Source organism: Clupea harengus, unplaced genomic scaffold, assembly GCF_900700415.2.
Source record: "Clupea harengus unplaced genomic scaffold, Ch_v2.0.2, whole genome shotgun sequence".
Taxonomy (NCBI): Eukaryota; Metazoa; Chordata; class Actinopteri; order Clupeiformes; family Clupeidae; genus Clupea; species Clupea harengus.
The window spans coordinates 19,468-36,062 of NW_024879853.1; the positions used below are offsets into that span (position 1 = coordinate 19,468).

Consider the following 16,595-nt stretch of genomic DNA (forward strand, 5'->3'; position numbering starts at 1 on the left):
GCACTGCCCCGGCCTCCCTGCCCCAGCAGCTGTGGAGGGTTGAGTGGCCCTGAGGTTAAGGAGGCCAGTCTACCTTTTGTAGGCTACTCTAAAAGAGAGGCAGTGGAGGACCACCAGTGCTAGCCCAAGCGAACAATACACACAGCATCAGACAGAGGAGTCAGGGAAAACAAAGTCTGGGTTGTGTTGCTTGTTTTTGTTCATCATGGGAAAGTAAAAGATTTAACTGATAGAGAGAAAAGCATTCATTTCCAGTGGCCAAAGTGCTCAACCACTGAAGCCATGAAGCACTGATATAGTCTAAAAGATAGTATTAAAATACTTGGTAGGGCGGAAGATCATACACATTCATGAATTTTGAGATAAATAGATACAAAATGGCAGTTACAGCAGCATGGATAGTTAAAACTTCTTTTGCCAATTACCTTAAGGAAATTCCGTTGTGTCAGGATTGTCCTCCCTGTAAAGGGGAAGCTCACACTCCATTCCATGCTATGACCATGACATTATTTAAGCTAACCAACACATCAGTAATCATTATGATCTGATATAATCAACCATGCTTTTTTCATTCTTAAAGTAATTGAATATGTTAATTATATCTGTGAAAATGAGAGCTTGATATGGTGTATAATTGACTTTGCATTATTTTGCAAACGTGTTAGATGTGAATTTATACATGGTGTATGAGAGAGGAAGTGCTGTTACCTGTCACTAAAGTCAATTTGCATTTCTTGGTTATTCAAGTGGAAACATGAACTGTAAATACATTTAATGGCCTATTTAATGACAATATGTCTAAATCTCAACAAGGCTACTGCCCAACCCTATGGCTTTTCATTCCAAAGAGGACCATTCAGTGAAACCCATTTTCATTCCAATAACACCTCCACAATGGTTTACTGATAATGTTGACATTATCAAATTTTTTATCTGTAGTCAGTGCAGTCTGTTACCCAATGCTTCTGCAATTAATAACAGGAATGCATGTGACCTGGAGCAGAACTCAAGTAATCTCGCAAACATAAGGAATTCCAGGGGACCACAACAGGATAAATCAATTACTTTTCCCTTCCAGGAAAACAGGAAGCTTCAGCAGTCTGGGCCAACGTCAGCCTCTCTGTTCCTTAAAGATCTGTACGGCTTTTGAGTGACGTAATCCTGTTTATCCTTCTCGTCAATAACTACATTACAAACTTCAATAATAAGAAAAAGAATATGTGGGCAGTCATTCTGCAATGTGCCCATTCAAAGGTCTTCCTCAACACAGAGAACCCAGATGCCAGCAGCTGAATTTAACCACAGAACTGCTTTGTTTTCAAACACATGCACATGTCCCACTTAACTGAGCAGGAGAGCAGGCCGCAGCCGTGGTGAGTGGGAGAGATGCTAATTTGAAGCGAAAGTCCCACTAGCTCTGTTAAATTGTTCCCAACACCTTGCATGAGCTCGGACAGACTCCTTAGTCAGTGGGAGAGGGAGGATTAAAGTAATAAATCCGAAACCTCCACACCTTCCCCCAGCTGTTAGCCTGCCCTCTGCAGAGGGAGGGAGGGAGGGGGAGAAATAAAATCACTAAGTAAGAGAGAGAGAGAGAGAGAGAGAGAGGGAGGGAGAGAGGGTCGGTGTGTGTTTGGAAGAGAGAGAGAGGGGGGGGGGGGGGTCTGTGTGTGTGTGAAAGAGAGAGAGAGAGGGTCTGTGTGTGTGTGTGAAAGAGAGAGAGAGTGGGTCTGTGTGTGTGTGAAAGAGAGAGAGAGAGAGAGAGAGAGAGAGAGAGAGAGGGAGAGAAGGAGCGAGACAGCCACAGCCACACTTGACCTCTGTTATATAATAAGGACACACGCACACATGCACAAAGAAAAAAACATCTGTGTTTCCCCCCACACACAGTATCTACTGTGTTCAGAACTTTTGGCCGCTGGAAAAGTCAGACAGCTGTGTATCACTGAATAACAACTCAAGAATGACCAACTTTATGATCTTACAGAAGATCTTTACAAATGGTGCTGTGTGGAGTTATTGTTCATAGAATCAGACTCAAGTTTGGGATCAAACTGGTTCTTTCACGTTGGGATTTGCCTTGTGTGGTTGTCCAAATCAAAATGACGGACGGTGATCACCAATTATCCACTTAATGGATTATGAGTGTTTGTTTCTTCACCATGACTCTGGTTCCTTCCCATCGGTTTTGTTTCCTCTTCTTCAGAGACTGCAGTCTAAGCAATATTCTCTCAACAAGCCATAGCCTAATACTTCTTATCCTTGAGACCTATGACACCTAAGGCTCACACCAACTATTACATTTACATTTACACTCACAATTCAGGAATACAAGTCACAAACGTGTACAATCTCACATTGGACTATTTACTTCCCTTAGTAGAGAAGGGACATTTTTCAGTTGCACAGGGCCATTGTGCTCACGCCAGCACTGTAAACAAACCATCAGTGACTCAAGCTGCTTCTCCCACTGAGCGCCATGCACCTGCTGCTTCATTGTAAGCTGTCTGCATTCCCCAACACCTCCATCACCTTTTCCCCACTTCCATACGACGACCACCACCACCACCACCACCACTCCATTTACTACAGACAAATGGCTTTTCCAAACTCCATACAGAGCATTTCTAAAACACAGCGGGCGTAATACACACCACATGTTCAGATTAAGAAAAAAATGAAAAATGTTAGATGTTAAAATGTGTACTAATGTTTTGATGTAGTATAATGTCTGGTGCGTAGTGTAAATATAAGATGCACATAAAGATGTATCTTTTTCTTTCACAGAAAACTATGAAGTTAGGGTTGAGGCTCATAGCCTGCATTTCAGAAGCTTCTGATATGGCGTTGAAAGACGCAGCAGCAGACTTCTGAACTAAAGTGAATGAAAAGATTTGTAACTCTCCTACTCCCCCACCGGACAGTGAAAGTGCTGCTGCTCGACAGCTTATACGATTGTAGACCTATAAATACCCCTTCTGCTGCAGTTGTCCCATACAGGAAACGGGAATAGGAGTGGCTTGTAAATTCTTTGAGTGTCTGTATTTTCACTTATACACTCCAAGTGAGGCAGCGAAACAAATTATTATAATTTGTTCACGTAAGGACAGTTGGTTATCTGCGCACGAGATCTTAGGGTGAATGACCTGGGGAATAAATTGTATGTCAGATGTTAACATAAATCAGTGATGGAGTTGTAACAAAATAGCATGTTGGTAGACCTTATTGATGTTTTCTTTAAAGACATTACTAATGCAATGTCATCATATTTGCCTTTTGCAGGATTTTTGCCGTATGTTAGATTTAGGCCTATGGTTTCACCTCGCTGCTTCAGAGGGGTCTCTGGGGTTGCCGTGGCCTGCAGAAAGGAAATTGATGAATAAGTAGCATAGGCTATTACACTGTAGCCAACCTAATCAAATCGGATAAATTGTCTAAAAAAACACAACACTGAGCCCTTACAGTGCTAGTCAGTTGTATCTAAGACACCCACTTCCTTCAACTGAAAAAACAACAACATTGTGACCAAAACCGATTGCTGCCAATTGAGATGTGCGATTTCGTGATGTTTCTTTAATTGCTAACTATTTCAGCCTTCTGTTAATCACCTGCAAGTGCAGCTCAAATGCTAAACATTATGTCAGAATATCCTTCATTGCTGCGTATCGTAGCCTACCACTTCAGTGTGGCGTCCCATTGTGGTTTATGACAAGCCGTTTACATTTTCATCCGATAGCCTGATAACATGCTCTATTTCAGCATGGCATGACATGGCAAAATATGATTAAGCTAGCAAGAATATGGCCTAATCTCTACATTTGGTAAATGGATCATCTAACTGCAGTAATAGGAGTTATCTGCGAAAGTAAATATATTCTGTATAGAATTGAATTACAACCAGTGTTTCACCACAAGTTCCAGTTCCAGTATGGAAGTAGTCTAGCCTATATCTGACCATGCAATGTTAAGATATTGTTAAACAGGTTGATTTTATTTTTCCACAGTCCATAAATGGTGGTGATGACATTTTTAGAAGGACAATTTAAGGCCACTTATGAGCTACAGGGTAATGTTAAATAGCTGATTTTAGGCTGCAAATTCTATTTTGTGTGATAAAACTAAAACATTTCAAATTATAGTGCTATTTTCGCAGATTAAAGTTACCTTTCTTAGATCAGTAAAAATGAGTCCAGATGAAACCCTTAAACGGCTTACCAGAAATGTCTGCTCCCGGGAAAGATATAACTCAATGGGCGGTGCTTGGTCCTTCATGGGCGTGGTTTCCGCTAAACGGAGGGTTTGGTTGATTTGCAATCGATCAGTTGGAAAAGACAGGGGTAGATTTTCTAACTGTGAAAGAAATGTGATGTGCAGCATACGTGTTTGTGCAAGATTGCTACGTTCGGGTTGATGCAAGCGTTGAAACGATTTGCTGTTGAGCGGAATAGTCCACACGGATAGCAAACCAACTTCGAGTTTTCAAACAACATATTTTTTTAAGTGTGTTTTTGATAATAGTTTGGGATCGGATAAATATAGAAGTATTACTTTATCTTTGTTTTGCATTTACGAACGGAAGGCGCACAGATCGTGAATCTATTACTGACGATTTTAATGCAATTACGGACCACAGGAAGCCGGGAGTAAAGAAGAAAACAGGAGCGCAGAGGCCCGATTTCTCCGCATCGCCACAAGTCCACCTCTGTTTCTCCTGTGGAGTAGGCTACTTGAGTCTCTCACCACCGCGACCTGGATGGATGGGTATGGGGAAAACAGGATTTTGTTACCGCGGGGCTGAGCGCCTCATCTACGCGTCATCATTTCTCCTGCTGATCTTGCTCAGTTTCTCGGCCGTGGTCCAGATAGGTAACTGATATTTCCTCATCGCTTTCTCCCTGTTCTTGTGGTTTTTGCCCCCTGACATGTCAGTGATAACACAACACTCCCTGTGTTGAGCATAGCCTATTAGATCTTCAGACGCCAGCTACACAAACAAACTACACAAAACGTCAATCCTATTGTTTAAATCATCCTTAAAGTAGGTCCTGAAATTGCAGATCATGTGAATGTAACGACACTGAACTTTGAAGGAGTTTGAGCCGTAACACTATTCCTTCCTACTTTCACGTTCGGCTGGATTCTTGGTCGAGTTCGGACTGTGTTTAGTTCATCTACGATATCTCACTGTAATAGGTTGTGACTTGAAGGCTAGTTGATACCAGGTTGACAGAAAGATTGGGTTAGAGATAGTTTTGCGGTTGTGTCTGCCCCGATCTTTGCGCTCTCATCGTTTTAAAAATTGCGACTTTGTTTCCATTCATGGCCTTGATGCACTTCTCCGTTCCACACGCCATTCCAATAAGCTAATATGGTTTGCCAAGAAAAGTTACAAAGTCGCAGTCAAGACACACTATCATGTTTTAGAAATAAGTAGCCTAGATAGGGCAAATAGCACTCATCTCAGCATTTAGAACTTTGTCTAGAAAATCCACGCTTCTTTTTTTTTATAATATAATAGCCCAGGCCATATTTCGAAACATGTGGCTGTTACATTTAGTGGAATCTTATTTTGTTTTTCATTAGGATGCCAACTGCAATTATAAGATAGCCTGTAGCCTGTAATAATTAGTCTGACAACCTGTCATTGTTGTTTAATTTTAGCATTACGACAGCTGAATATGACTCCGAAGTAGCCCACGCCCTTTTGATTTCCTATAGCTTATGAATGCTGATCGATGCCGTCAATCAGCCTTGTTTCATAGGGAAGCCTACTCTGTGGAAGTGTTTCCCAGCTAACTCAACCCAATAATTATGTTCATGATCCGTGAATAGGACACTGTTAATACTAGCCTACACATTTGGTGGCCTGTTTTCTCTTGGCTCTGTGACAGCTGCTCCACTTCGGGTGTCCTGACCGTTGCCCGTGTTCGCGGCCATCACAAATGAATGGTGGATGGTATGCTGCTGGGTGTCCATTGAGTACTCACACCTTCATAATTCATTTAACATGGATCCCGGGCAGCTGGACATGATACGGTTTAAGTCACTGAGATGACCAGGCGGTGGTTCTAAGCCACGTTTATCCACAGGAAAAATCCCCCCTAGAAACTATGTTGATTCAGACAGATTTTAGGGGTGATTTCAAGCATTCAGTAGTACCAGTTTCCACTGTGGATGCACATGCGTTGTAGTCAGTTTGTATGTTGCTTTTGTTTTGGTTTAACCTTCTTCTTTCTCGCCCTGTTATGACCAGCAACTGTAGCATTCATGCCATCTAAACAATTGAACACTTTTCAACAGCTGCAACTTCTATAGACTATTGAATTTGTTTAGGCCATCCAGAATTGGTAAACCTTTGTCTGATCTTGTATCTGGCACATGCTTTGAAAACATGATATTAAAATGACATATTTATCTTAAAAGTGGCATTTGTGTTTATGTGGCAAAGCAATATGTTGGTTTTAGAGCTAATGCTTCTTGGAAGTGAAGTTATGGTCGAACCCCTTTGTGTCTTGATCAAATTCACAATTAATAGACTTGAAGAGATTATATATACATAACCAAGCCATCTAATAGAAGTCTTGTCATATTTTCAGTCTGTACTTCATGCCCATCACTTTCTCTTAAAGCTTTGTCAGATTCTTTTTAAAAGACTAAAACAAGACAAGACTAAAAACATCTGTTGTATAAGAACACAGTCGTAAAGGAACCTTTGTTTGTTATTACTCCTGTGCCCCGGATTAGAGAGACATTCTTCTTAAATCACTGAATCGTTGAGGAGGAGCACACAATCTCCCCTCACACAGCCTGGATATTGTATGGATAACAAAGGATTGCTGAGGCACAGTGTTGCAGATGTCATTTAGATTCTGAGGCTCATATGGAAGACGGGACGGGAGGGGGGGCTGGAGAAAAGGGCTCTTGCTTGCCTGCTCAGCGGTCGTTAACATTCACTCCTGCACAAGGCGTAGGTCTGCTGACCTCTTTGCCCTGGCCAAATTCCACATCTTGAAATTTCACTCCGCCACACCGGTTGGGGCCCTCCGGAGCAGAGAAGGTCTGCTTAGAAGGCCACCCTGAGAAAATATTTCCAGCTACTTAATTACAACAAGGCCGTGCTGTGTGCTCCGAACGGGATGCCTCAATCATGAAGGAAGAAAACACAAATTAATTTTGGGGGCCTTGAAACAAATACCTTTTGTGTTTTATTCTCTTCGGTTTTTATTGCTGTGCAGGTTTTTATTATCTGCCTGGAACAAGAAGGACAACACCAAGCCCATTGTTCTTGTTGAACTCAAAATTGAAAAAAAAGCAAATAGCAGAGGTTACACCTAATATATATATAATATAACAACATACCACAAGAGAGTGATTTTCAAATACTTTTATGTAACCTTCTTGAATGAAACAGTAGTCATTAGCTGATTTTAATGTATTAACAAGCTGAATACATTTGATGGAAGCAATTTAAAAAAGTAATGGAACTTAAAAGGATTTTTACCTGTGGCAACAGAGAGTTCCTTGCCTCATTCATACCTGTGTTTTAAGGTCAAATGTCTGAGTGAGTGTTTTGAACAACAAGCTAATTCTTGCACATGGGCCTTGTATCACTCAGTTTTTCTGATTCTAAGTGTGAAGGTTTGGCACTACGGTTTTTGATGCTAATTCTAAAACCAATTAGGCGTCTGCTGTGTTAGTCAAGAGATCTAGCAGCACAGTTTGACAAGGCGCTGAGAAATTCTTGCTCTGCATGTGACGGTTTGATTTTTACACCTCTGCTGCCCCCAACTGGGGCCCTCTTTAGCCATAACACAGGGCAGTTCTTCATATTACTCCTGATGCACTCTTCTTCAGTCTTGATGAGTCAGCCATGCCATGAGGATCCTCTTTTTTGGCTGTGCTTCTGGTATGGAGCCCTTCCCGCTCCCCCACCCCACCCCCAGGTTTGTTTGTGTGACTCCTGTCAGGCCCAAGAAATATCCGGGCAGCGTGCTCCTCACCATGCCGATTTAAATAGGAATGTCAGGTGATGCTCTAATTGTGTCCAGCTGCCCAATGGTGAAAAACAGCTTGTGTCGATGATTTCTGTAAATCTGATTAGAGGGGGGTGATTTCAGATGAGGTCCTGGTCCGCTGGAGCTGCTTCAGGAGGCCCGGTGTGCGGTCACGTCCTGCTCACACATGTTGGTGATAAAAGTTCTCCAGGCAGTGCCAGGGCTCGACGGCATATGAGGTCACACGGGGCCGCCTGTGTTCTCTGTGAAAAGATCTTCTGTTTCTCTGCAATTTACAAGGCATGCCCACCAAACATGGTTACATCTGCAGCGAGCTTCTTGTCTTTGCTCCTCATTTGCTCTTCTCTGTATAAGTAATCCATCCGACGCCTCAAGATGGATTGACGAATCCATTGAGATTCTTGCTCTGATAGTAAACACATCAAAGAGGTTCTTGGTGATTAAGACCCTCTCTCGCACTGGCCAGAACTGGAATTTGGCGGCTCGGAGGAAGCCAAAAGTCTGTTGTATTTGAAACCAGGCCTGATAAGGTGTCTTGGACTGAAAGTCAAGATCGCTTTCCCATCCTCTCTCTGTGCCTGATTCAAAGCCCACAAATGATTACATGGTATTAGAGAAGGCTTGAGGTATTGATCGACAGAAAATATTGAATTGGCACGTTCTCTTAAGACCATGCAGAATTCTAATGCCGCTATGAAATATAGCCTGTCAGGCAAGTTTGACGGTAGATAAGTTCATAATGTACTCCGTTGCATTTGAGTCCTCATCAGGCTGTGGCTTATTGGCAGTAGAAGGCCTGCTTGGGGAGCTCTCACTATTTCAGATGCGAAGATTAAAGGTGTGTTAATGGAGAAACAAGAGTGGCTGTCTGATTTAAAAGGCTCTCTTTTTTTGTGATTGAATTAGGACTTGCATTAGGAAGTGTCAGCTAAAGGACTGGATAGAAAGTGCATGATTATCAATGTGTTGGCCCTCTTAGAGAACCAAGTAGCCAGCAAGCTATGTTGAGGAAGTAGAGTACTGATACGTTACATTAGGCTAGACATATTGCAGATTCATCAGAGCTACTCAGAGGAAATGTCCTGAAGTGAAACCAGAGCCAAATGAGCAGAAGTCATACTTCAGTCAGGATGAATGTAGTTTAGGCTCTGCCTCTACATGGAAGAATAAGTCTGAAGAATTGCAAAATAAATTTGAGTTTTTACACTATGCTCTCACTATGCTTCAGCCATTAGAATATAGACCCTGTAGAGTGCCTTGGCATTTTACCTCTTAACACAATTACTTAGATTTGACTTTGACTCAGTTGGTAAATATTTTGTGATATACCTGCAGATTTTGCAGTAAACAGGAGCTGTTTTGTTTTGTCCCAAAGCCCCAGAACTTTTTGGCTGATGTGCCGTCAAAGTGCTAGATTCTTACCATACCAGGAGTATTGTACTAACTGGGAAAAGACCATGGAAACTTTCAAGGTGCTGGCTCTTCTTTCAGCAGCTAGTCACTGGGAAAGCGTCCTCTGTTTGTCTCACTGAGGTGATAGTTTTATTAGGACTTTTTGTTGACCTAATTTTAGATTCTTTACTTTATGTGGATCATGCGATTGAACCTGAATCTCTCACTCTGAATCTGACATAGAAATCTCTGCGTCTGATTTGCCCTCTGGACAAAATAGTCAGCTTTAGTCTTGTTCAGTTAGACATTTACAGAACATTTACAGGTACAACCTGAATGCTGAACGTTTTGGTTTTACCTTCCTTTATTTATGTTGCTTTTTGAACATTATCAACTAATCCTTTATCGCAGGTTTACGGTATATGTTTTTAGAATCATCCAAAAACCAAGTATTATAAATGATTAGAGTACAGAAATCAGTGACCACTGCAGACGGCACTTTACCAGTAGCCACACCAGCATAAGGGAGACTGTTATCCCCTTTTGTTTTTATTAAAGCTTAGATGCCAACTAAATGGCTTTGCTGTGATTTATAACTCCACCATGTGTTTGTTTGTTCCTCTGGCTCCAAAGCCTGCCCCACTCACTTTCTTTTTTTTTCCTGTTCCAGAGGGAAGCCAAGGGCACACCCCACAGTGCCGCATCCAGAAGTGCACCACCGACTTCGTCTTGCTCACCTCCCACCTTAACGCGGCGCTGGATGGCTTCGACACGGAGTTCTGCAAGGCGCTGCGGGCCTACTCCGCCTGCACGCAGCGCACGGCCAAGAGCTGCCGTGGCAACCTGGTCTTCCATTCGGCGGTGCTGGGCATCAGCGACCTCATGAGTCAGCGCAACTGCTCCAAGGACGGCCCCACGTCGCCCACGCACCCAGAGATGCCCGTGGAGCCCTGCAACTACCACAACCGCCACCTCCACCAGCAGGGCTCATGGATGGGCGTGGGGGCCGGCACCGTGCAGCCCCCCACCTACCTTTTTTGTGGCCTGTTCGGCGACCCACACCTGAGGACTTTCAAGGACCACTTTCAGACGTGCAAGGTGGAGGGTGCCTGGCCTCTCATCGACAACAACTACCTGTCCGTTCAGGTCACCAACGTGCCTGTGGTGATGGGCTCCAGTGCCACAGCTACCAATAAGGTCAGTGATATGTTCCATGCTCAGCGTTCCTTTGAGTTGATCTCACTGATCCGTGCTAAAGGACCATTTATGTATGATGCACAAGATACTTCAAAACTGGGCTTGGGAGGTGTTTACTGTGATGTTATGTATTAGTGAGGACTCGTAACATGTGTTTAAACTGCCAACTCCCATTTTCATGTTCAATTTTATACCACACTGATCTGTAGGCATGCATGTGTGACTCTTATTTGGTTACATGTTATTTGCTTTTATTTAAATTCTATTTTATTACTTTTATTTTACTGCCTAATAACCATAACAGATGTTACATTCATAACTGTTACATTTGCATGCTGGTGCTTGTAAATCTCGTAAAAGTGGACATGATGTTGTAGAGATCTACTAAATCTCTGCCTCAAGTTTGTCTGCTTACAAGTGATTTTCATTCACGTCATCCAAACCGTCTTTAGCACAGAGGGTGCAATATACATGCCTAATTTCGTTATTTAGACAGACACTCAAATGATGTTTATTTCCTGAGGTCTTTCGAGGCCAGCGTCCCGCCTGGCTTGAATGTGCACATTTTCAGCCAAATATAGAGGGAGCCGTCCACAGAGCAGCGACTTTCCCAAAGTCATATGCATCGCATAAAAAGTTGTACATCTGAGGCAGTGTTGCCAGATAACCCAATTTTCAACTCTGACCAAATCTTCACATGTGCAAGCTAAACAAAGCAACCAGCAAAGGCCTTGTGACCAACACTTGTGACCAGGCAGTCCATGAAATCCTAATTTTATTAATGAATACATATAGCATTCACTGTGGTATGACCTGTAATGAATTGAGTTTGAAAGAAGCCTTTACTGTTACTTTCAAGTAAAGGGGGCGGAAGAAATGACCCACACAGGATTTTTAACAAACTTAACAGAGGAATAGCTTTTCTTTCACACTAAATGCAAATAAATATGGCATAGTCCCTCGTCAGTGAGGTAGGTGAGGGTTTTTGTGACTTGGGTGGAAGACGTTTCCTTCACAAAGATGTCTTTGTTGTTAAAATACTGAATTGTTGTTTTCCCCTGAAGTTGAAATCGTCCGAGGACGTGTAATGAAAGCTTGAGCCTAATGCACAGAGAGTCTCAGTTGACCTTGTGACTTGGGAGGTGGGAGACTATTATTAGCCATTATCACATAATTATTAGCACACACTCCTCGACTGAGTTTTTTTTCTTCAGATTCTTGCCCCTAATGGCCAGCTAGTCGTCACTTTTCATCCATGTCATCTGGGGACAAAACTGGCATTCATTGTCCTGCTAATGTAACACCATTAACCAACTGACAGTCCCCCCTCTCATTGGACAGAGTGGAGTTTTTCTCTCACTCTCTTTTTTCCCACCACACATTAATTGAATTTCATTAAAATGTACTTTGTGCTCAAGCAGCAAAATAAGTACTTTGAGGGCCAGTCAGTGTGAGATGAAATTAAAACTGGCAATGTTTGGAATGGGGAAATTTATTAGAGCTTTCTAGCTAGCTAGATAAAAAGGTTGCCATTTATGGACAAAGCCTCTGTCTTGCGTCATACTGTTTTTGTTGTACCGCTTAAAAACAACAATTTTTTGTTAATCTGAAAATGTTTTGAGTCTGATGAAGGCAGGGATTATGTAAAGGTGGACGTGGCTGTTCGTTTATGTCCCTTATTTTGCCCACGGACAATGTGCAGATGATAAACAGAATGCAGAATATATCCTATTTTCCTGTATCCTTCTTGAAATGGTTATATTTCAGCAATCAATTTAAGGTTTTAATCTCTTAATTTTCTTTCTTTCTTTTAGTGTCAGACTAGTTGGTAATTTTGAATTTGATATTTCGGGGTGGACATGTAATAATATATCCTTTCCTCGTTCAGGTCACAATCATCTTCAAACCCTACCAGGAGTGCACTGACCAGAAGGTGTACCAGGCTGTGACGGACGACCTGCCCGCTGCCTTTGTGGACGGTACCATCAGCGGCGGGGACGGCGAGATCAAGAGCCTGTGGGTAATCGAGAAGTCGCCCGGGAACCACGTGGAGATCCACGCCGCCTACATCGGCGTGACGGTGATCGTGCGTCAGCTGGGCCGCTATCTGACGCTGGCGGCGCGCGTGCCAGAGGAGATGGCCATGGCCTTCGACGAAACGCAGGACCTGCAGCTGTGTGTCAACGGCTGCCCGACGTCCGAACGCATCGACCGGGACGGCCACCTGCCTCTCCCCCTGCAGCAGTCGCAGGCCGGGATGAGGCACCAGCAGCATCATCACCACCACAGCCACAACCACAACCACAACCATCACCACCAGCAGCAGCAGCAGCAGCAGCAGCAGTACCAGCTGCCCAAACCCAACGCCCAGCGGGCAGCCTACTCCCTGGAGGCGGCCATGGCCAAGTGCAGCGAGCAGCTAGAGGTGAAGGACATCTACTTCCACTCGTGCGTGTTCGACCTGCTCACCACCGGTGACGCCAACTTCACCATGGCGGCGTACGACGCGCTGAGGGACGTGAAGGCGCTGCACCCCAGGAAGGAGCGCTGGCACATCTACCCGCCGTCGGGCGCTGTGCGGGGCCAAGTGCCGCCGCTGCCCCTGCTGGTGTTTCTCTGTTCACTTCTCACTGCTTTGCTATGGTGAAAACAAAAAAATAAGCTTGCGCAAAACTGTACCATGTGGATCAGGACGTTTTTTTTATGATGGTACCATTGAAGCAAAGCAACAACAGATACAAAAGTGTTGATGTACTGTATATACTGTGCATAACATGACAGGAGTCAGACTTTCTTGATTTTAATCCTGAAAATTCAACTCTCTCTCATGACTGTACATTTTGTGTATAATACTTTTTTTTTTTCTCCGAAGACCTGGATGTAGTAGTTTGGTGTGTGAATTGTGTGATTTTTTTTTTAATACCTCAAGATCGAGGACGTTTTAACAGAAGCACTTTATTTTTTAATTTTTTGCAAGAAAAAAAGAACAGCAAAAAGCAAAAAAAAAAAGAGAAAAAAAACACCACAACAAAACAGTGTTTCTCATAAGCAAGCCCAACAACCATGGAACAGCTTTGAACAGTCTAGAAACGGTACTAGGCCTCACCACATGACTCAGATGAACAGCTGAACAGTTTTAAATAGGAGTGCAATTCGTTATGTTTGAAAGTGAATGGGGTGGATGAACTCGGGATCTCAGCGCTGGTAGAATGCCGCTCTTCATAGTGCTTTTCATGCGCGCACAACGTTTGACACTAACTTCACATGTCCACACAGCTCTGCCCACTAGTGCAACACCTGAACGTGGTACTCGGTACCTGACCAAACAGAGAGGGTTTCCCCGTAGCCCCCTTTGCTAGACGCCCATGTACAATATATCTCACTCTGTTTAGACTTACTCTATGTTCTATCCTCTCTACGTTTGGTGCAGCTGTCAGTTGCAATGGAACACTTAAATGGAGCCAACAGCAGCAGCAGTAGAGTATTCAAACATTTTGGGCACACTAACTGGTACTTTTATGACCTGAATATGAAATTTGTGGTGGTTGACAGTTGTAGGAACGACTATCAGTAGGCCGTGATGAGGAGTGAATACTCTGAATGATTAGTGGGCAGACATTAATATGGTTTCTAGCTGATCAGCATGTGAACATGCAGAAACCAGTAAACAGAAGCAGAAAGTTCATAGAGATTTCAGTCAGTTGTCACTCCAGAATTATTCTCTCTTACCAAACCCATGTTAGTATTGAATAAACTGGAATCCAGTACTGATAAGACAGCTCTCATCTGCTAGATCAAGCTTCCTGGTAACAATCCACAGTGTACAAGTAATCACAAAGTCTGGGTTTTTTGTATTCATGGTACTATTCTTGATAGATCTATTTGTCTTCACCAATGTCTTCTCTCAGCAAGCGGCACTGACGATCACCTTATGGATGTCGGATGATCGATTAGCTGATTGGTCGATTGGATTCCTTTTTTTTTTTGCTAACCAAAGATGAACTTACCCGAACAAGAGGAGAATCATAGTAGAACACAGAAGTACATATGAACATTTGTGTGTGTGTGTGTGTGTATGTGTGTGAGTGTGTGTGTGAATCCAGGATTTGTTAAAAAAAAAAAAAAAAAAAAAAAAAAAAAACGTGTAGAGTTGTGTGATTTCTTTTATGTTCCGATAGCTCATTTGCATTGATATGAATGTCCTCCTCTCAGTGCAGCTTCCTCTGTCTGTCACTCCCGCTCCCGCTCCCGCTCCCGCTCCCGCTCACCCCCTGCCCCCTCTCTCTTTCTCTTTCTCTTTCTCTCTCTCTCTTTTCTGTTTTGCTTTGATGGAATAAAATTCATAGCAACAGCAGCAGGTACTGATTTCAAGAGATGAAAGACACTTAAGGGAGGGTTCATGACAATTATGGTTTCCCACATTCTCCCCTTCTCTATCTGTCTGGAGTTCATTGCAACCCAGTTTTAGTGAAGTCGAAATTGATGATCTGATGTGTTGATGCTGAGTGCATTGTATTCTCTAACGGCTCCACTTTGAATTTTAAGTAGTACGAGATGCCAAAATATTCCCACCAGGGGCCACCAGTGTACCATCCCAAACTCCCTTTTATCACATAATCACCTTCTAAAAAAGACATTGCTACTGTAGATTTTCTTTCTTTTTTAACTACTGCCAGTGCTGAAGAGCTGCTACCATACTGTGACAAGTGTAATAGATTGTATTTAGAACACTGGGAGTTTGACAGGAGGTCGGTTATCAGAATCAGAAATAGTCTCTATTTCAATGTGAGGTGGGATATTTATGTCCAGAACAAGGCCTTGGAGTGCAATCAACTGCAAAGTTAAGCCTACATCCTGTGTTAAGCTTTTGTTAGCATTTGACTTTGTGATCTCTTTTGTCGTGAGTGAATATGAGTTTTTGTTTTGTGAAGAGTGACTGCTCAATGGTGATACTTAAATTATTTATAAATGTAGTGTCTTGTTAGAGAAAGTTAAGCTCCATACTCTTGCTGTTGGAAAAAAAATGTTTCAGATGTGATTGTACTGCCACCTAGTGGACCACCATTGTTACATCAGTGTTTTAGTATTTTACTGGATGTGGTGAAGAAAAACTGATAAAAGGAAAACGTGTGTTTTATTTAAAACAATAAATTAAAAGTACAAAATCATTGTTAGTTCTTTTGTTGCATTATAATTAACATTCACTGTTCATTTCACAATTCACAATCATCTATCGATGCCACTTAATACACAACTTACCGAAAACATTGATATGGAACACGATTCCTGTTTATTATGATCATGATTATGACTATGAAATGGCCCAATATGCATAATTGTGTAGATGGAAGATTGTTATAGGTGATAGTCCACTTGAGTGATCGAATTAGAAAACAAATTAACATTACATTCACATTTTGTGTTTTCAGTGTATCAGGTCCTAAAGACAATCCCCACACTGATTGTTTACAAATACAGCATATATTTCCTGAACTTAAAGTTTAATGACAGCAAAAACAGTTTGCCAGTGTCTCAAAATGACAACAAAAGACAAACAAACACACAAACATATAGCACAACCCCTTCGATAAGTCGGTTAGTGGCATTTGCCTGACACCTGCGAACAGTATCTGCTCATTCTTGGATAGTGTGATCAGTGAGATCAGATATCACTGTGTGCTGCCACCACACCACACCACACACATCTGTGCGTCACCGCTGAACCCAACGTCTCAGAGACACTCCCATCAGCAAAACACACACACATCGGGACCTTAGACCCAGGCAGCATCTCCTCGTATGCTGAATCTGACCAGAAAATGTCTCTGTGGAGGTCAGCTTATCTCTGAGGCTGCTCATGTACTGTGTCCACCCTCAACGTTCATGGGAAACGTTCTGGAATCCGCAGGCAACACACAGGCTCGTCTGTGAGAGTGGTGACGCCATGCAGTTATAGTACCGATTATTTATCACAGAGGACACATCAAGTCA

General features: G+C 42.7%; 1 protein-coding gene across 1 annotated transcript; it reads left to right on the forward strand.

Moving 5' to 3' along the window:
* The first annotated feature begins 4,250 nt into the window (after positions 1–4,250).
* On the forward strand, positions 4,251–15,772 carry rgmb (repulsive guidance molecule BMP co-receptor b). Its single transcript, XM_042705240.1, has 3 exons — positions 4,251–4,866; positions 10,078–10,604; positions 12,493–15,772. The coding sequence occupies exons 1-3, from the start codon at positions 4,758–4,760 to the stop codon at positions 13,249–13,251; spliced, it is 1,395 nt and encodes a 464-aa protein (XP_042561174.1). The 5' UTR covers positions 4,251–4,757; the 3' UTR covers positions 13,252–15,772.
* The last annotated feature ends 823 nt before the right edge of the window (positions 15,773–16,595 follow it).

Bases quoted from the DNA above. Each gene is read 5' to 3' on its own strand.
- rgmb (XM_042705240.1), top strand. From the start codon at position 4,758: ATGGGTATGGGGAAAACAGGATTTTGTTACCGCGGGGCTGAGCGCCTC. The intron at 4,867-10,077 runs GTAACTGATATT...TTCCTGTTCCAG, and splicing joins CTCGGCCGTGGTCCAGATAG to AGGGAAGCCAAGGGCACACC. The intron at 10,605-12,492 runs GTCAGTGATATG...TTCCTCGTTCAG, and splicing joins GTGCCACAGCTACCAATAAG to GTCACAATCATCTTCAAACC.